The sequence below is a fragment of the Odontesthes bonariensis genome, chromosome 4, assembly GCF_027942865.1.
Source record: "Odontesthes bonariensis isolate fOdoBon6 chromosome 4, fOdoBon6.hap1, whole genome shotgun sequence".
NCBI lineage: Eukaryota > Metazoa > Chordata > Actinopteri > Atheriniformes > Atherinopsidae > Odontesthes > Odontesthes bonariensis.
Genome location: NC_134509.1, coordinates 3,489,899 through 3,509,470, shown reverse-complemented (window position 1 = coordinate 3,509,470; position 19,572 = coordinate 3,489,899). Strand labels below are relative to the sequence as shown.

At 39.7% G+C, this 19,572-nt stretch overlaps 2 protein-coding genes across 5 annotated transcripts; both read left to right on the top strand.

The window, feature by feature from the left end:
• The first annotated feature begins 3,650 nt into the window (after positions 1-3,650).
• On the top strand, positions 3,651-9,328 carry LOC142379190 (lipopolysaccharide-induced tumor necrosis factor-alpha factor homolog). 4 transcript variants are annotated; one of them, XM_075464326.1, is made up of 5 exons: positions 3,651-3,704; positions 5,610-5,778; positions 6,575-6,673; positions 6,785-6,980; positions 8,403-9,328. In XM_075464326.1, exons 2-5 carry the CDS (start codon positions 5,640-5,642, stop codon positions 8,506-8,508), a joined length of 540 nt encoding a protein of 179 aa, XP_075320441.1. In that variant the 5' UTR covers positions 3,651-3,704; positions 5,610-5,639; the 3' UTR covers positions 8,509-9,328. The 4 variants fall into 4 exon arrangements, with proteins under 4 accessions (XP_075320441.1, XP_075320442.1, XP_075320439.1 ...); XM_075464327.1 differs by having other exon boundaries at positions 3,652-3,704; positions 5,613-5,778; XM_075464324.1 differs by having other exon boundaries at positions 3,677-3,789; positions 5,613-5,778.
• A 1,234-nt stretch (positions 9,329-10,562) lies between these two features.
• LOC142379189 (protein disulfide-isomerase) lies at positions 10,563-18,874 on the top strand. Its single transcript, XM_075464323.1, has 11 exons — positions 10,563-10,737; positions 10,846-11,046; positions 12,477-12,601; positions 12,681-12,818; positions 14,763-14,870; positions 15,160-15,285; positions 16,262-16,459; positions 16,539-16,659; positions 18,283-18,464; positions 18,589-18,678; positions 18,767-18,874. The coding sequence occupies exons 1-11, from the start codon at positions 10,563-10,565 to the stop codon at positions 18,848-18,850; spliced, it is 1,548 nt and encodes a 515-aa protein (XP_075320438.1). The 3' UTR covers positions 18,851-18,874.
• The last annotated feature ends 698 nt before the right edge of the window (positions 18,875-19,572 follow it).

The following is a 19,572-nucleotide window of genomic DNA, read 5'->3' as shown; positions in this document are numbered from 1 at the left end:
CTGAATCCCATCCGATCCAATTCTTAGTCAGATTAAGGTGTCTACATGCACTTAATAACTCAGTCTGATTGTAATTTAGCCAATAATCCGATCCTTTCAGTGCCATGTGACCCCACTGAGTGGTGGTCTTAAAAGTACAAAATCATCAAAAGCCTTGATGGTCATCAGCTGTGTGAGTTTAATTTTTCTGGGAAGACTTTGAGCTTCTTCCCAGTGACGTGACCTTAAGATATGACCTTAACTGGAGACATAATCTGTGTGAGTTTACAAATAAAGCAGGAGAGCCTGCCCATCCGGAGAACTTCTGGCACTGAAGTGGGTTAGAACTGATCTGATCAGTGGTGATTGAGAAGCAAAGGTTTTATTGTAATGGCTACAAATGATCTGATTTATTTTTATTTATTTTCTCTGATCGTGCCATAACATTGTGAAAGATCAGACATAAAAATAAATCTTCACCAGGCTTTAACATGTATGACGAGCTCATAAAGATCGACACTCAGATCAGACGGCTTTTAGCTATGTGGCGCCATCTGGTGGTTCAGCATTCGCTACCCTGTCTGAAATGTTACTTTTCAGAATTAAAAGAACCTGGGGATATAAAATGTAACTTTGACTTCTCTGTATTTTCAGTACAGTTCCACCTCACCGATGGTTGGTAAAGCCTCCACTGTAAAAGAATAAAAAATAAAAGACAAACAGTAGACTACAGACTATAAAGTGCTCAAATGACAGATTTCCCATGTTGGAAGTTTGTTGTTTTCACAAGGCAACAACTTTTCAGGAGGAATGATGGAAATCGACAGAAATCGTGAAGAAAGTTTTGAGAAACACTTACAGATATGGACAAAATTATGGAACAAGGTGCTTTAAACATTCAACCCCCTATTTGTCCTGTTTAATCAAATTCATTTTAAAGAAAATCTAAGACCTCCAACATGTCATAAAAGAGCAGCTCTGCATCGTGTTGTGTAACGTTTCTGCGTCTCGGCTCAGATATTAATCTGAACTTTAAACATCTCAGAGACTTTAGTAAGAACACACCCTCTGCTATGTTCCAAACACGTGAATGCTTCTATAGATCCTCTGGATGAAAGAGCTGCAGAGATCTTTATTCCTGCCAAGGAGTCAACATTATTTTAGTTATTTCCAGAACCCAGCAGGTTCACTTACTAAGACTCCACTCTTGTGTCACGCTGATCTCAGTTTTTCCCCTTTAAACCCAACAAGCAGGTCCCACTAGTGCTCCATCAGCCTTTTGGAGCATCTGGATCAGGGATGGGCAACTGGCGGCCCGGGGGCCGCACACGGCCCTCGTCCTCACTCAGTACGGCCCGCAAATAGATCAATAATAATTTAATAATTAAAAAAACAAAACAAAAAAACACAAAAAACTTGTAATTATACTGTTGACCGATAGAGGGCGCGCCATACGCAAACAATAGCGGGGCCCGGGCGCTTTCCGCCACAGCGAATAGGAAAGTCAAGAGCCATGGCCACTAGCAGTGGCAAAAAGAGAAAACTCGACCGAGAAAATCGCATTTTTCAGCCAAAATGGATTTCACATCAAATCCAAAGAGAGAAACAGACTCACCGATGATACTCTGATTCATTTGATGCGCATTGGGACCACAAAAATTGACATTGACATCCAATCCATTGTGAGCCAGCAGGCCAAACCACAGCTCTCTCAATAGGTTCAATTAATGTTGGGCCTCTGTGGTCTAGTTTTCTGCCATTATTGAATGTGAGCTATTTGCAATCAGTTTTGTTCTTTGTCATGAAGGAGTTCAAATTCCTTTTTGCACTTTTTTTAAGCAAATGTTTTGTCGTTGTTGCTTATTAAGGACGTGTTAAAATGCATTTATATGCAGAAAATAGTTGTATGTTGGTGCAATAAACATACAGATATAAATTCATATAAAATGTGTTCTTATTGAGAATCATTTGTAGCGTCTTTCATATCCAATTATTCGAAGTGCGTGGTCATGTGGCCCTACAATGATAGTGCTGAAAAAACGTTGGCCCTCTTTGCCCATCCCTGATCTGGAGGCCGTTGTGAGTGCATGTGCGTGCGTGCATGCGTGTGGAAGAGTTTGTGAATTTCTGAGCGCACGATGTCGCATGAACGTGTTTACGTGCACGCGTGTGCTACAAATACTGAACTGTAACATTGATATTTACAGACTGGAATAAGATCTGGCTCTTACCCAACCGATACCTGTTAACCAATAAAGTCAGAAGTTTCATTTAAGTTAATTCAGATTTTATCCATCCAATGATCATATTGTTAAAAGATTCAAAAAAGACATTGATGTGAAATGTACTTTCTGTTCTATACATACTGAAACTGTTTCCCATTTCTTTTGGCACTGCCCTGTTGTCCAAAGACTGTGGAGTGATATCTATAACTTTATCGCTAACAATATTGATAATGAGTTTAATTTATCTTGGAGGAGTGTATTGTTTTGTGCTCCCTGACTTTAACAAAACCAAAGAAAAAGCCAACATAACTTTTATTGTCAACCTCATCGTTTTAATGGCAAAATTTAAAATCCATAAATGTAAATTCATGAAAAAAAAACAAACATCTTATCTTGCCTTTCTCGGTGAGCTCAGGCAGTGCATGACCTCCATTAAATTCTCAAACAACCAGAAAGCGATTAAGACTGTTGATATCTGTGAACACTTGAATATTTTATTGTGACCTCTTTTATCCCCTGGTGTTTAATATAGAAATGTTTCATGTGTAATGTGACAAAAAAAATTTAAATAAAAGGAAGTTGGGGGGAAAAAAAACAAAAAAAAACATGGATAATTATTTACAGCTCCTCGGTTTCAGAAAAAAGAGGAAACTATATATAATATATATATATAATACCTGGAAAGAATACAAAACCTCTGATTGATGAATGGATTGCACTTGTAAAGGAATTAACACGTATTCAGGCATCAGAAGGACATGCGTACAAGACCATAACTTCCACATCATAAATATCTTTAAACTGAGCATTTTTATGGTTAAATATCAAATATTTTTGTACATGAAACAACAGTTTCAACCTCTATATCTGCCTTTTTTCACCACAAGATGGCTACACTTTACTATGATGTTAAAGTGTCACAGGCTCTAAATTCAATTCATTTGTTTTTCAGCATGCGATCACAACATTTTGTACATTTATTGCACATATCTGTTGATACTTTATAGTTGTGGTCCTTAAACATTGAACAAGTAAAGCAAGGAAGATGAAAAATGAAACATTTCACTGATATTTATATTAAGATGGAGCTCATTTTTAAACTAATTGTTTGTTTTCTTTTTTTGTTTGTTACTGTAACATTTGAGTAATTGCTTGGTCCATCAGAAAACACAAGAAACTTAATTATTGTGTACTTAATTATGTAATTACTGAGAGCTCAAAGTAAAATCATCACTCTGTGAAGGATAACTTGTGAAATAAAAAATTTAAAAATGAAAAACCAGATGGAATATGTGCCACTAACAGGGTTAAACCTGTGAAGGAAGCCGGTGGTGCAGATGACTCCACGCTAGAATGAACTGGGAGGGCTGGTTTTTAGTGTGTGATAAGTGAAATGCTTCCAATTGCTGACGGGAACAGGTTTAACAGGTTGTAATGTCACAGTTGACATCAACATTGTACGTGTTTCTACTCCCAGCCGTGCTTCCTTCTTTGTCCCAGGTAGGTTCATGGCTCTTACAAATCGCACACCATACTGTTTGATTAGCGGATAAAGACCCACCCTGCTGTTTGGAGGCAGTATTTGGTGAGTATGTACACATGTATATATATGGAGGAAGCAAGTCTGTGCCAGTTTGGATCAGACGCTGAGGCTCGGATGCGTTTTGTTTACGTAAGAGCAGAGCCCCATGTGAGAATGAGCTGCATTTGATGGGGGCGTTTCACCGCTGTTACGGCTGATTTTTTCATTTTGTTTTTAAAAGGACCTATTTAAAAGGTCAATAGTCCAATAAGAGTAAAACTATTTTCATCTGATGTTATGCCTGACTCTGTTGTATCTAAATAGCTCTCATTCTACACAGGATCTGGTACTAGAAAACTAGTGAAACTCTTTGTTTGTATTTTTTTGTGGAAAAATAAGGTTGATATATGTAAAACAAAGGCATAATTTGTGTAGTTTCCTTTCTATTACTAGTGTCCTGGTGAGAATTCAGAGTGTTTCATGTGACATGATGATACATCAGTTGAAACTAGCTGCTTTAATTTATCCACGCTGACTCCCATTGTCCCGGTGTCACTCCCTTTTGTAGCCGTCATGGGTGTGTGATGTTGACTTTTTGATGTTATCACTCACATTACAACTACAGAGGGGCCATTCACAGTGTAACCAAAGCTCATGGGATGTCACTTAAAGGGACAGTTCGCCTCTTTTGACATGAAGCTGTATAACGTCCCATATCAGCAACATCATTTATGAACATCTTCTTACCCCCTGCTGCGTCCTGTGAGCAGAGTTCCAGCCTCGTTTTGGTGCTGATGAAGGTAGTCCGGCTAGTTGGCTGGGGTTTAAAAAATAAAGCGTTTTGCTTCTCAAAACAATATGCGTTCAACAGAGTAATACATTTGCATCACAAAATGGTTCTCCAGGAAAAAGTCAGACCTCACAATCTCTTGGCCCTATTTTCTCTCCCTTCGTATCACTGCCTGCTGTGTAGACCGTGCAGACCGAAGTGCAGACCGAGCAGCAAACACCGTAACAGGCGCGGCTGTCGGCAGGCGGCAGCAGGCAGTGATACGAAGGGAGAGAAAATAGGGCCAAGCGATTGTGAGGTCTGACTTTTTCCTGGAGAACCATTTTGTGATGCAAATGTATTACTCTGTTGAACGCATATTGTTTTGAGAAGCAAAACGCTTTATTTTTTAAACCCCAGCCAACTAGCCGGACTACCTTCATCAGCACCAAAACGAGGCTGGAACTCTGCTCACAGGACGCAGCAGGGGGTAAGAAGATGTTCAGAAATGATGCTGCTGATATGGGATGTTATACAGCTTCATGTCAAAAGAGGCGAACTGTCCCTTTAAATTCATGCGTGTAAAGGCAGATGAGCGAATACTTTTGGCAGTATAGTGCATGTTATGATATAACTCTTCTTCGTTCCAAGCACAATGCAGATATCATTAGTATGCGGGTAACCGTAACCTGAAAACCCCACAAGTAACCCTAAAGCCTTTCGTGTCTAAATATAAATCTAAACATTTAAAGTAACAGAGTTTAATTTCTCAATATTGTTTTTTTTTCTTCTAGAAACTCTGCATTTGAATCCAGACAAATAACACACAACCTTCAGTCAGAAGTTATAGCCCTCAGTTCTGATTCCACCCCTAAAACAAGCTCACCGTTTCCTTTGGGGTTTAATTTTTAACCAAATTCCAGCATATTATGTTGACTAGTTGTTGAGATAACTTGTTAACTAACTCCTTAGTTCATCAAGTGGAATTTAAATGTCTTATAAGTAAGCACTGGTGTTTTTTAATTACAAGAGGAGGAACACTTTGGAAATATTTCGACTTGCTTCGCTTCGGTCTTGCTCTGATCTTAACCTCCATCTGCCTCCCTGTTATCAGCAGCTTTCTCTTTGACTGGATGATTTCCTGATGGAACCCCCGTCATATGATGAGACAAGTCGCCTCCCTGCTGCTCAAGCAACAAGGCAAATTGACTTGTCCCCTCCCCCTGACTACAACAACTCCTTGTTTTCCCCCTCAACTCCCCCTCCCGCTTATGGAGACGCAGGTAAGGGAGGATGTGGCTGATTTCTTTCCCCTTTTGGACCAGTTAATCAGAGTATGATAACATTAAGTAGGTCTCAGTTTGCTAAAAAGTTAACTTTCTTATTACCCATTCCACCTGAAACCATTGAAACATCTTCCAAAGGAAGCAGAACGATACATAAATGGGGGGAAAACTAAACTTTATCAAACCAAAACACACGAGCAGATGTAGTGTACAATTAACATAACATAAATTATTTCCACTGTATTTTCATTGCTCTGATTTGAGACATTATTTTTTTATCCTGCATTTTTACATGTAAAAGAGCATTTTTAAGATAAATGTTTCTCAGTGTAGGAGCTATTTGTAGAGTTAGTTTTTGTTTTTTGGTTCTAGTTGTAAATTTAATTAACTAATTATGAGTAACTTTATTTGATTAATTTCAGTGCTTTATTTAGATTAGATTTCTTTTTGCAAATATTCTTTGTTAGTTGTTTGTCTAGAATATTTTGCTAATTGGGTCACACTGGGCACCTGGAGTACCAGCATGCACCGGGGTGGGCCGATGGTTTTTAACAGGGAAAGGGAGAGCAGCAGGTTTTCTTTGTTCTTTTGTTTGTTTTATTGTTTGGAAATAAATCATCAGAAAACGCAAGAATTAATTTTTGGACATTCATTTTCTTTTGCTTGCGTTAAACCACATCCCCCATGGTGCATCAGTGGTCTTTTAATTTTGTTTGGTTTAAGTTGAATTTGTTTTTTTATGGACAAATGGCCACTAAACTCAGTACATCTCTTTTTTTTTTCCTGTTTATAGTCCAGCAAGATCTTTTTCCTGTCCTGACTCCACCTTCTGTGCCGGTTGTAATCCCACCAACCCAAAGCTCTGTGGTCACAGTCCACCCAATCACGCAAAGTATCCAGTTCTCCCTGTTCCACCCACAACTATAACTACTACTTATTGTGTTTCCTTATAACTCGTTTGTATTTCACACTTTGTCTCCTTTCCTTTTCTTCTAAATGGCAGTCGGCAACAGAAGGGGACAAACTCAGACGGTAGCAGTCGTGTCTCAGCCACAGCCCATCGCCATCAATGTACAATTTCTGAGGGACATTCCTGGTTATGTCCGCTGCACACAATGCCAGCACTTTGTCACCAGTAAGGTCACATATGTGCCTGGAAGTACGGCTTGGTGCACGTGTGCCCTTCTTGCATTGATGGGGTGAGAGCACACACACAGACGAGGATTTAAAGGGATAGTTCGCCTCTTTTGACATGAAGCTGTATGACATCCCATATCAGCAACATCATTTATGAACATCTTCTTACCCCCTGCTGCGTCCTGTGAGCAGAGTTCCAGCCTCGTTTTGGTGTTGATGAAGGTAGTCCAGCTAGTTGGGGTCCTGAAAATAAAGCGTTTTGCTTCTCAAAACAATGTGCATTCAACAGAGTAATACATTTGCATCACAAAATCGTTCTCTAGGAAAAACTCAGACCTCACAATCGCTTGGCACTATTTTCTCTCCCTTCGTATCACTGCCTGCTGCCACCTGCCGACAGCCGCGCCTGTTACGGTGTTTGCTGCTCGGTCTGCACTTCGGTCTGCACGGTCTACACAGCAGGCAGTGATACGAAGGGAGAGAAAATAGGGCCAAGTGATTGTGATCATAGCAAGTTACATGGCTTATTAAAATAATCAAATCACAACATCAATTTTCATCAGTTTACTTTTAATATAAGCGATTTGGCCCACTTATAATGAAAAAGACAAAAATGTTGTTGTTCATGAGATGTGTAGTATGTTATAGGTTATATGTGAGAGTCATGCTTGCAGCCTGCATGTTTTGCAGAGTAGACCTTTCTCACTCGAAAAAGAAAATTTCACCCAGTTTCACCGATTGTTCTTCTATTTACTCAGACAGCCATTCCATCCTAAAAGAACCGCATTTATTTTTTACTTTGGCTTGGTTCAGGGATGTGTCGCTGGCACTGCCTGTTCGTTTCGCCATGATAAGGGGCGTCTCTTAACTCCTAACTCCGCCGCACTGTTGTTAGCTAGCTAACCTGCACGGCGCGTATGGGCAGGACACATATGCAAGCACTATCAATGCTCTGATTGGCTGCATATCATAAGTAAACTGTACCGTATCATTGGCTGAACACCTGTCACTCACTGCGTTACATTGAAAAATGGTACAGAAAAACACATTATTGGTCTAATTAATTAGGTTAGATTAGGTCTGGTATTAGATATTAATGAATACATTTACGGTGAATTTTATTTTATGCGCTGCATAGATTTTCTTGTGCGCTGAGAATGTGCGAGCAGCTTAGAGGGAACATTGGGTCTGACTTTTTCCTGGAGAACGATTTTGTGATGCAAATGTATTACTCTTTTGAACGCATATTGTTTTGAGAAGCAAAATGCTTTATTTTTGAAACCCCAGCCAACTAGCCGGCTACCTTCATCAACACCAAAACGAGGCTGGAACTCTGCTCACAGGACGCAGCAGGGGGTAAGAAGATGTTCAGAAATGATGTTGCTGATATGCGATGTCATACAGCTTCATGTCAAAAGAGGCGAACTATCCCTTTAAGATGCTAAACCGGCTTCCGCAGCCTAATCTGTGCCTCTGTGTTTCAGGTTGATCTGTGGCTTCTGTCTGATCCCATTAATGGTGCGTTCCCTGCAAGACGTTCACCACTCCTGCCCAAGATGTGAAAACGAACTGCATGTTTACAGAAGATAAAGACACTCAGGATTCATAAAGCAGCTGCTTTTCTCAGTCCTCTCAGTCCCTACGTATCTATGTCACACTATGGTTTAACTTTCTTTACTGTGATATATAAGTGTGTCACATAAAGTATGCACTCAGTGTAGTGAACGTAGAGAAGCTTATAGAGAACCTTTTAAAATCAACCTGTCGCTGATGGACACCACATAATTCCCCACAGCTGCTCTTTAGTATGACAGAATAACACCTTTTTTTCTTTTTAAATCATCTTCCATCAGTAGGATGGATCGGGCATCGATGTATTTCACATCTTAATGCATTCTTCACAAGCATTTCCAATTCTGTTTGCAGCTTAATATGAAGGAATAGTCGGCACTTTCGGCACTTTTGAATTAATCAAAATGTAATGAGGAGAAGAGACACTAATTCTAAGCTAACATGAGCAGACTGCATCAATGGCACATGAGAACGCTTTACTGTACAATGCTGCAGACTGTGAGGACATTTATAATATTCTGTTTATCGAGTTGTTTTGTTGTTCGTTAGTTTGAAAATCAAATTGTGTTTTCTGTATAATAATAGTGTATTTCTTTTGAATGCAGATGTAGTGGATGTTCATGTGTACTTGAAAGTTTGCAATTTTTGTGTAAATATTTTAGAAAACCTGCTTTTGATTTATTGTGTTGCGTAATTCTTCTCTGTGAAGATTCATCACGGGAACTGAATCATCGCAGGTGATTTCAGTCGGTTTCTGATAGGGTCAGACTCTTTAAATCCACTGCGCCTGTTACAATGTGATATAAAACACCTTTATTACAGTTATTAATATATGGAAGCGACTTGACTTGACTTTAATTTCAGCATATTGCTCGGCCCACTAAGCAACTTTAATCAGTCTGACATCCTGAAGACACCCGTGTGCCTGTGGAGTGTTTTTATGTGATCCAAATATCAACAACACCTGATTGAAACCTGCCACCGAAGCGGGTTCAGTTTAGTTTAATTCACAACAAACTCTCAAGATATTTACCAACGCTGAACCTCTTCTCTTTGCTACCAAACAGAATGATCTCAGTTTTGTCTTCATTTAATTGTAGAAAATTCTCTCTCATCCAGGTGTTTACTTCCTCCAGACACTGACACAGTACGTCTGCTGGGCTGCAGTCGTCCGGTGACAGAGACACATAAAGTTGTGTATCGTCTGCATAACTGTGATAATTGATGTTAAAGTTCTGCAATATCTGACCCAAAGGGAGCATATACAAGTTAAACAGAAGAGGTCCTAGAATTGACCCCTGGGGGACTCCACAAGTCATGGCCACTCGCTCAGATTCATAGCTGCCAATTGTAAAAAAAAAAACTACATAAAGATGCTGATGTTAAAAGTGTGTTTGCACAACAAATGTTATGGCACTTTCATATGGCAGCACATTTAAAATAAAACTAAATGCTAAAGGCTATACACTACTTTTGAATTCATTTTTGGATTTTGCGTACAAATGCGATTAATCGTGATTAATCTGGGAAATCATGTGATTAATTAGATTAAAACTTTTAATCGTTGCCCAGCCCTAAAAAATACACATTGTCATAGACTTCGAAGTCATGCGGATCTGCTTTAGTAGAGTCAGAGAATAAAACAAAGCAGGAAAATAGCATAATTAGTCCCCTTTATTAATATAAAGATCATTTTGACATGTAATTCCCTCTATAAAGCTGTGCAGTAGTTTTATTTTCTTTTAGCTTTTATCCAGCTGATGAATTTTTACGACAGTTTATTTTTCTGCTTCAATTTTGACCTTGTTGAGTCCAACACTGCCAGGTAAAGGGCATTTAGATATCAGTGATAAACCCGATACGAACAGCAGCCAATAGCAAAACTACAGCAGGGCTCAGATAGGAAAGTTAATCAGCAACCGGCCGGTGGGCCTACTTGGCAGATAACAAAAGCATTAACAACTACCAGCCCAACAATGACACACATACGGGTCCGTCCTCTTGCCGCTCCCTCCGTACCTTCCTATCGAGTTTTTCCAGTGTCCAGTTTGTCAGACTGTGGGTGATCCGTCATGAAGAACCTGCAGCTGCTGGGTGTGACGGCCTTCTGTCTCTTTGTGTTCGTCGCCGCTGATGTCGACCAACAGGGAGAGAAAACACTCCCGGAGGAGGATGGTGTCTTACAGCTGAAAAGGGGAAATTTCAACAGGGCGCTGAGAAAACACGAGCAGTTGCTCGTGCACTTCTGTGAGTTACACACTGAGACTCGCATGTTTAGATACGTTAAACCTTTTCACGATGCCTTAAAACCTAACAACTAACTAATGTAGCAGCACATTTATCTTTGTCTATCAGTCACTCCTCTGACTGCAGAAGGTCATCGTGTGTCGGCTGCGTTCGAAGGCGCCGCCGCTGAGCTTCAGGGGTCAGAGGTCAAACTGGCAGTGCTTGATGTGACAAAGGAGAAGGACTTGGCCAAAGAGCTCAACGTGACGAGCCAGCCCACAATCAGACTGTACCTCTCCGGAGATAAATTCAACCCTCTACCCTGCCCTGGTACGTTCAAAAGCCTTTACTGGTCACATTAATACATGGGCTGGGCAACGATTCAAATGTTTAATCTAATTAATCACATGATTTCCCTGATTAATCGCGATTAATCGCATTTGTACGCAGAATCCAGAAATGAATCCAAAAGTAGTGTATAGCTTTTAGCATTTAGCTTTATTTTAAATGTGCTGCCATATGAATGAAAGTGCCATAACATTTGTTGTGCAAACACACTTTTAACATCAGCATCTTTCTGTAGTTTTTATGTAGAAGCCTCGCTCCACTGTCTGTTTCCTTGAATGACTTGCTGCTATCAGTTGTGTGTTTTGCCTTTAAGTGATATTTTAGACTGGAACTACTACGCTGAGAAGACAATTCAACTTGGCAGTGTTTACAGATGACTTTGGTTCTGTCGACTCCGCCGTCTGGAAGAACTTTAAAATGAAAACGGCCGAGTAAAAGTTCCGTACCCTTCTCCATGTTTGGTGGATCCGCCGATTACTTTCTTTTCCTGTTCCACAGCAGACAGCAGCAGACTTTTACAAAATAAAAGCCTGTGAGCAACAGACTTTTACAAAATAAAAGCCTGTGAGCAACAGACTTTTACAAAATAAAAGCCTGTGAGCAGCAGACTTTTACAAAATAAAAGCCTGTGAGCAACAGACTTTTACAATAATAAGATAAATAATAAAACCTGCGTTAATGCGCGATAAAATATTTATCGTTGTTAACAAGTTAACGCGATAATAACGAGTTAACTCGCCCAGCCCTAATTAATACATGTGTTGTACGAAGATTTATTTATTCTCTTTATCAAGAATGACAACAAATTAGTAGTAGCCTGGTTTTAGACAGATAAAAGAAATATATCGTTTGTCCCTGTGGTCAGAAATGATGTGGAAGGAGGTCTAAACCATAAAACGGATAATAATTAACAGTGAAAAACACTCGAGTTCTTTAGGATGAAATAACGCTTTTGTGAAATGAGTATGATCAAGTTTTGGATTACTGTAAGTACTTCAACAAGGTTACACGAATAACATGGCTTAAGAAACAACTGTGTTTAAAGGGAAACAACACTATAAAATGAAAAATGAGCAGCAGTCCGTGTGAAAAAATCTAACGAAATAAGATGTCAAATCAATACTTTCCTCCTTTCTTCGTGGCATAATTACTTCAGCCTCTTAAATGTTTTTTGTCTACAAACACAGGACTCTTAAAAATAAGATATATTAATTACAAAGCTGCTTGCATAAACAACCTACATGGCCATTTTTAGGGAGGATACAAAGCTAGTGACACAATTAACATGATTGTGTGTGTATTTTATACTTTAACAGATGGATACATCCATGAATTCCATTATCATTAGTTGTTGAATGTTTTATAGTTTGATTAAATATTGAAGGGATTAACTTTTCTGGATTGTGATGAAGTTCCTCAGAGCTCGGCCTCCATCTTGACCTGGCTGAAAAGAAGGGAGGGGTCAGCAGCTGACCTCATCACTGATTTCAGCCAATCAGAGGCCTCAGAGGAGCTAACAGTGGTCGGGTTCTTTAAGGTGAAAACCAGCGGTTTCTATCTCTTCACTCCTAATTCTGGGAGTTTACCCAGGTTAAATAATCTGTGTGTGTGTGCAGGAGCTGAACCACGAGCACGTCCAGGTGTTTTATGCGGCAGCGGTTGACCTTCCCGACATCCGCTTTGTTGTGACTCTGAATGATGAAGTCATCAATAAATACGGCTTCACACATGATGTCGTTCTGCTGCTCAGAGAGGTCCGACACTCACAGTCCACACAAACACAAGTGTCCACGGGATGAATGACAACAAAATGCATTACATTTTTTATTTTTGATAGGGCTGGGCAACGATTAAAATGTTTAATCGAATTCATCACATGATTTCCCTGATTAATCACGATTAATCGCATTTGTACGCAAAATCCAAAAATGAATCCAAAAGTAGTGTATAGCTTTTAGCATTTAGTTTTATTTTAAATGTGCTGCCATATGAATGAAAGTGCCATAACATTTGTTGTGCAAACACACTTTTAACATCAGCATCTTTCTGTAGTTTTTATGTAGAAGCCTCGCTCCACTGTCTGTTTCCTTGAATGACTTGCTGCTATCAGTTGTGTGTTTTGCCTTTAAGTGATATTTTAGACTGGAACTACTACGCTGAGAAGACAATTCAACTTGGCAGTGTTTACAGATGACTTTGGTTCTGTCGACTCCGCCGTCTGGAAGAACTTTAAAATGAAAATGGTCGAGTAAAAGTTCCGTACCCTTCTCCATGTTTGGTGGATCCGCCGATTACTTTCTTTTCCTGTTCCACAGCAGACAGCAGCAGACTTTTACAAAATAAAAGCCTGTGAGCAACATACATTTACAAAATAAAAGCCTGTGAGCAACATACTTTTACAAAATAAAAGCCTGTGAGCAACATACTTTTAGAAAATAAAAGCCTGTGAGCAACAGACTTGTACAATGATAAAATAAATAATAAAACCTGCGCTAATGCACAATAGAATATTTATCGGCGTTAAATAATTGATGCGTTAACGCGGTAATAACGAGTTAACTCGCCCGGCCCCAATTTTTGAATTACAAAATAAAAATATGAACAAACAGCATTGCTAGCAGAAAACTCAGTAAATATTGTTGGTGTAGAAATGTTTAATCAAGATCTGTTACCAAGATCAGACAGGGTTGTATGTCCTTTAATCATTTAAAAGAATAAAAATGCATATATTTTGGGTACATATCCGTACACAGTGGCCCTCATTTATCAAACTTGCGTAAGACGAAAAACATGCGTAGGTCGTGTGTACGTTCTTTTCTGCGCAAAGGTTGGCATTTATCAAATCCATCGTGAACGCAGGAAAGATGAAATCGCCACGACAGGTCTGAAGCCGTGTACGCACTTTTCCATTTTGACTTGCGGTGACTGCAATAGCATACATAAACAGCAGCGTCACTAGTGCGTGCCTCATGAGTCGCAACAAATCCCTAGGTTAAAATGACAGACTTATCACTTCAAAGAAGGCCCATGTTTTATTTGACTTCAACATAAATATAAACATAAACGCAAATTAAATAAATAAAAAAATGAAACAAGTACAACTCCGTAATTGGAAGAGTGATGGCTCATTATTCAACCGCCTATTTAAGAGGTGATTCTAGCGGCGCGGTAATGGCGAAACGATGGCAGATCTGGCTTTGTTAGAGGACCTGAACGCGCGCATCAGGCGCGAGAGACTGTTCCGGGACCGGCAGGATTTCTTTCGGGAAAATGATGAGTGGCTTATGAGCCGTACAGGAGAGGCGCTTTAACACTGCGCATACGCAAAGACGTAGCTCCGATCAGGCCAGCCACCCTCTCCTCCAAGGCACTCAAATCCAAACCTGGATCGGAGCTTCCCCCCCTAGAGGTGCAGCCTTTTGTAGAAGGCGTGGTTAGGATCATTACGATGGATTTCAGCCGCCGGATTTATCAACAGCCGCTCGGTCTTACGATGGGATTGGTGTGGTACGCATGTTCTGTAAATCTCACTTGAGCCTCTGCGTACGACGAGTTCTCCGCTCATATCAACGATGCTTTCTATGACGGCTTGATAAATGAGGGCCCCTGTGTTTGCTATGATCAGTTATATGTTAGGCTCACTACTTTGCACTTCTTGTCTTGGTCATTGTATGTGTGCGTCTGTGTGTGCATTGCAGTCGAAGCTCATCCAGGCTTACGAATTCATGCCTCAGACATCAAAAGAGGAGCTGATCACCTTTATCTCTGTGTACCAGATGGACCCGGTCACTGAGTACACCGGACAGGTAGTGTGATACAGTATTGTTCACTATTTCCTCTACTACAGGAATATAATGGGGAGGGGGGGCTTATGGAACGGTCATGTTTAAAAGAAACTGGGTTTAAAAAGCAAAAAAAAAAAAGCAGGAGTCATCCATGTTAAAAAGCCAAAGCTTTGTTGTTCTGTCTATTCTGACCTCTTTGCTACACAGTTTGTGACTCTAACTATGTCATTTCCTCCTTGTATTAATTTGAACAAGCTGGAATCCCACCTCAGTGTTTAGTGCACAAATGTTTTTCTCTCTTTTCTTGCAGACAGCCACACAAATCTTAAGTTCACCTGTTTTAAACCACGCCCTCCTCTTTGTCAACAAAAGTTCTGCAGACTTTCAAGAGATTTTCTCTGCCTTCGACATGGCTGCGAAGGCATTCAGGATGAAGGTATCACCACGCTTATTCATCTTGTGTCAAACAACCCTCAGCCTATAACCTGGACAATTTCAGCTTAAAAAATTTCTGTCAAGCAGATGAAAAAAACGTTTTTTTTGTCTTTAAGTCATGTTTGGTGCGTTCTTACATTTGCAATAAGAACTTTAAGGTTTTTAACTATCAAACAAACTCTGAATGGCCAAAATTTCCTTGTGTTCTATGGATGTCTTTACTCTTAAAGGGACAGTTCGTCTCTTTTGACATGAAGCTGTGTAACATCCCATATCAGCAACATCATTTATGAACATCTTCTTACCCCCTGCTGCGTCCTGTGAGCAGAGTTCCAGCCTCGTTTTGGTGTTGATGAAGGTAGTCCGGCTAGTTGGCTGGGGTTTAAAAAATAAAGCGTTTTGCTTCTCAGAACAATATGCGTTCAACAGAGTAATACATTTGCATCACAAAATGGCTCTCCAGGAAAAAGTCAGACCTCACAATCTCTTGGCCCTATTTTCTCTCCCTTCGTATCACTGCGTGCTGCCGCCTGCCGACAGCCGCCTGTGTTTGCTGCTCCGTCTGCACTTCGGTCTGCATAGCAGGCAGTGATACGAAGGGAGAGAAAATAGGGCCAAGAGATTGTGAGGTCTGACTTTTTCTGGAGAACCATTTTGTGATGCAAATGTATTACTCTGTTGAACGCATATTGTTTTGAGAAGCAAAACACTTTATTTTTTAAACCCCAGCCAACTAGCCGGACTACCTTCATCAACACCAAAACGAGGCTGGAACTCTGCTCACAGGACGCAGCAGGGGGTAAGAAGATGTTCAGAATGATGTTGCTAATATGGGATGTCATACAGCTTCATGTCAAAAGAGGCGAACTGTCCCTTTAAACTGTTCTCACAAAGTCTCCCAGCTGCAGAACCTGTTGGGAGGATGTTATCACAATCCATCGGAGTGCTTGACAACTGTTGTGCCTCGCTGTGTTTAGATTTTGTCCGTGTTGGTGAATGTGGATGAACCTCGTAACGGCAGACTCCTGGAGTACTTCCGGGTTCGGGACTTTGAGGCTCCTCTCATTCGAATGGTCAATTTGACAGATCACGTGACCTACCACCTGCCCTCTGACACTCTGAACGTAGAAACCATAAAACAGTTCCACCGCTCCTACCTGGAGGGCAAAGCTAAGGTGACTGATGTTTGCTGCAGGATCATGACGGGGGTGGAGGGTGATGTTGACCTGATTAATGCACGTGCGTGTTTAACAGCCCAAGATGCAGAGTGAGCCGATAGCTGAAGGATGGGACCAGCAGCCTGTGAAGGAGCTGGTGGCAATGAATCTGGAGAAAGTTGCCTTCAACCCCAACAAGACTGTTTTTGTCCTGTTCTGTAAGTGAACTTTATTTCAAGACAAAGCATGGACTCATTACCCTTTATCTGAGAGTTTTTACCTTGTATTTGTTTTATAGCGTTACTTTTTATAGCTGCTAAAGTCACCTAAAAAACAAACAAACAAAACGGAAAAAAAAATAAAGATTATGATCCGACTATACTGCCTTTTCACTCTCTTTTGGCTTACTGCTTTTTCTTTTTCTTTTCCAGGACGTTTCTTGTATTACTTCCTGCTGTAGTTCCATATATTTTGTCTACTTTATCTATTGTATCTAACCTGAGTAAACATACTACTTAAGAAATAAAGAAAATACTGTTAATAATGATGTTTTTAAACATTTTGACAGTATTTCTAATGAAAACAAGTGCGTTTGGTAGATTCATTTTCAATAGTGCTGGGCGAGTTAACTCGTTATTATCGCGTTAACTTGTTAATTATTTAACGCAGATAAATATTTTATCGCACATTAACGCAGGTTTTATTATTGTAAAAGTCTGTTGAATGCATCACATTCACACAGTTACAGCAAACACCACGAAGCATGGAGTGATAAAATAAAGATAAACTAGCAGCTAACATCACCGCTACAGGTGTGAAGCTCACGGAGCTAACCGGCGCTACTTCCTGTTTTACTTGTTTCAACATAAAAGCACGTATTTCAAAATAAATAAAAAAAAAAAAAACTCCTGTATCTACAGCCAAGTTGAATTGTCTTCTCAGCGTAGTAGTTCCAGTCTAAAATATCACTTAAAGGCAAAACACACAACTGATAGCAGCAAGTCATTCAAGGAAACAGACAGTGGAGCGAGGCTTCTACATAAAAACTACAGAAAGATGCTGATGTTAAAAGTGTGTTTGCACAACAAATGTTATGGCACTTTCATTCATATGGCAGCACATTTAAAATAAAACTAAATGCTAAAAGCTATACACTACTTTTGAATTCATTTTTGGATTTTGCGTACAAATGCGATTAATCGCGATTAATCAGGGAAATCATGTGATTAATTAGATTAAACATTTTAATCGTTGCCCAGCCCTAGTTTGTTTTATAGCGTTACTTTTTTAACACTCTCATCAGAGCTGTTCCTTCGGACATATTTTTGAAAAATGAAAAACTGCCCCTCAAGTCACCTAAAAAACAGACAAACAAAACAAACAAGCAAAAAAAAAGATTATGATCCGACTATACTGCCTTTTCACTCTCTTTTGGGTTACTGCTTTTTCTTTTTCTTTTCCTGGACATTTCTTGTATTGCTTCCTGCTGTAGTTCATGCTCCATATATTTTGTCTACTTTATCTATTATATCTAACCTGAGTAAATATACAACTTAAGAAATAAAGAAAATATTGTTAATAATGATGTTTTAAAACATTTTGACAGTATTTCTAATGAAAACAAGTGCCTTTGGTAGATTTATTTTCAAAGATGAACTTCAAATTTCCTATTATTTGTAGTCCTGATGTGGTTTTGAGGTCCGTACAAGTATGATACAGGCTGTGGAAGATGTAAACGACCATCTTGTATCACATTTAAAAGACTAAACAAACAGAAGTTGAAGTTTGTCATGTCATTGTTGTGACGTGTAGAATATTGTGGTACCTGTTGTGTATTTCAGATCTGCCCTACAGTCAAAAATCCCACGCCGTGTTTCCACTGTGGGAGGAGCTGGCCAAGGCCCTGGAGGAGCGGGAGGATGTGGTCATCGCTCGGATTGATGCCTCAGCCAATGACATCGACATGTCCATGCAGGAAGCCTACCCATCACTCTGCCTGTTCCCTGCTCTGCATGCTGAGAGGGTACGAAACATCCGTTAATAATGAGCTTTTAGTGTTACTTTTACAGCTGCACACGTTGGGGCAGAATATTTTTGTTTTCACATTCCAATGACAATGATCAGCATGTATCCTGTGTGTCTGTCAGATGATGGTTTACACTGGGAAAAGGAAGTTGAAGGATCTGATTAAATTTGTGGACAAAGAGATGGAGAAAGCCAAAACAGAGAGAGTTAAGGTAAATAATCTTCTCCGTCTATCAGTTTCTGTGTATGTGTCCGTCTTTTTCTCTGTGAAAAATAGACTTATTTTCTTTTTGACTCCAGGAGGATGAAGACAGGAGGAAGTACATCGAGGCTTTAAAAGCAGAGGAGGCAAACAACCCCCAAAAGGACAAGGATGAGCTTTGAAACGAGAATCAAGACAACAGAGCGTGCGAGCCATAACTTTTAGCCTCTAACTAAGCTGTCCATAACTTTCCAATCAAATAAAGGTTAACAGTTAACAACTCTGATGGTGACAAGACGTTGCATTTATTTAACCTCAATCAGCTTCTGTCATTACTTCATGTTTGTTTAAACAACTTTAGTGCAGAAATGTAAGAAAAAATACAAAAAAAATATGGTACTGTACAAAAGATATGGTAACTGTTATTCATTAAAAAAACAAAAATTATATTGTAATATTTTATATATTGTAATGTGTCCTTTAGGAAACTTCACTATTTGGATGTCAATGCATTCCTCACGAAGGGAATGTCCTTTATATGTGCAAAATATTTGTATCCATAAAAGAGACTGACAGAGACAGTTGGGAGCTGGTCAGTATAGAAGGCAAAAATATGGAAACACACCCAAAATACTTACTTTTGCATTCAAACCCAAGAATTACTGAACAGGAAAATGGCCGCCGGGACACTGCACTGCACCGACAAGCCAAAATGTTAAATGTTTGGCTTTGTTTCTGCAAATCAAGGTTACACATGGAGATGTTCCATATATGTTTGGGTCTGAAAATCTTGGCTTTGATCAGAAGTTTTGGCCTCCAAACTAAAATCAGATTTGCATGCCTCACACAGTTCCATCAGTTTTCTTATTTAATTTTGCAGCATGACATCAAGACCAAACATACA

Bases quoted from the DNA above. Each gene is read 5' to 3' on its own strand.
- LOC142379190 (XM_075464326.1), top strand. From the start codon at position 5,640: ATGGAACCCCCGTCATATGATGAGACAAGTCGCCTCCCTGCTGCTCAA. The intron at 5,779-6,574 runs GTAAGGGAGGAT...TCCTGTTTATAG, and splicing joins TCCCGCTTATGGAGACGCAG to TCCAGCAAGATCTTTTTCCT. The intron at 6,981-8,402 runs GTGAGAGCACAC...TCTGTGTTTCAG, and splicing joins GCCCTTCTTGCATTGATGGG to GTTGATCTGTGGCTTCTGTC.
- LOC142379189 (XM_075464323.1), top strand. From the start codon at position 10,563: ATGAAGAACCTGCAGCTGCTGGGTGTGACGGCCTTCTGTCTCTTTGTG. The intron at 10,738-10,845 runs GTGAGTTACACA...TTTGTCTATCAG, and splicing joins GCAGTTGCTCGTGCACTTCT to TCACTCCTCTGACTGCAGAA. The intron at 16,660-18,282 runs GTAAGTGAACTT...TGTGTATTTCAG, and splicing joins GACTGTTTTTGTCCTGTTCT to ATCTGCCCTACAGTCAAAAA.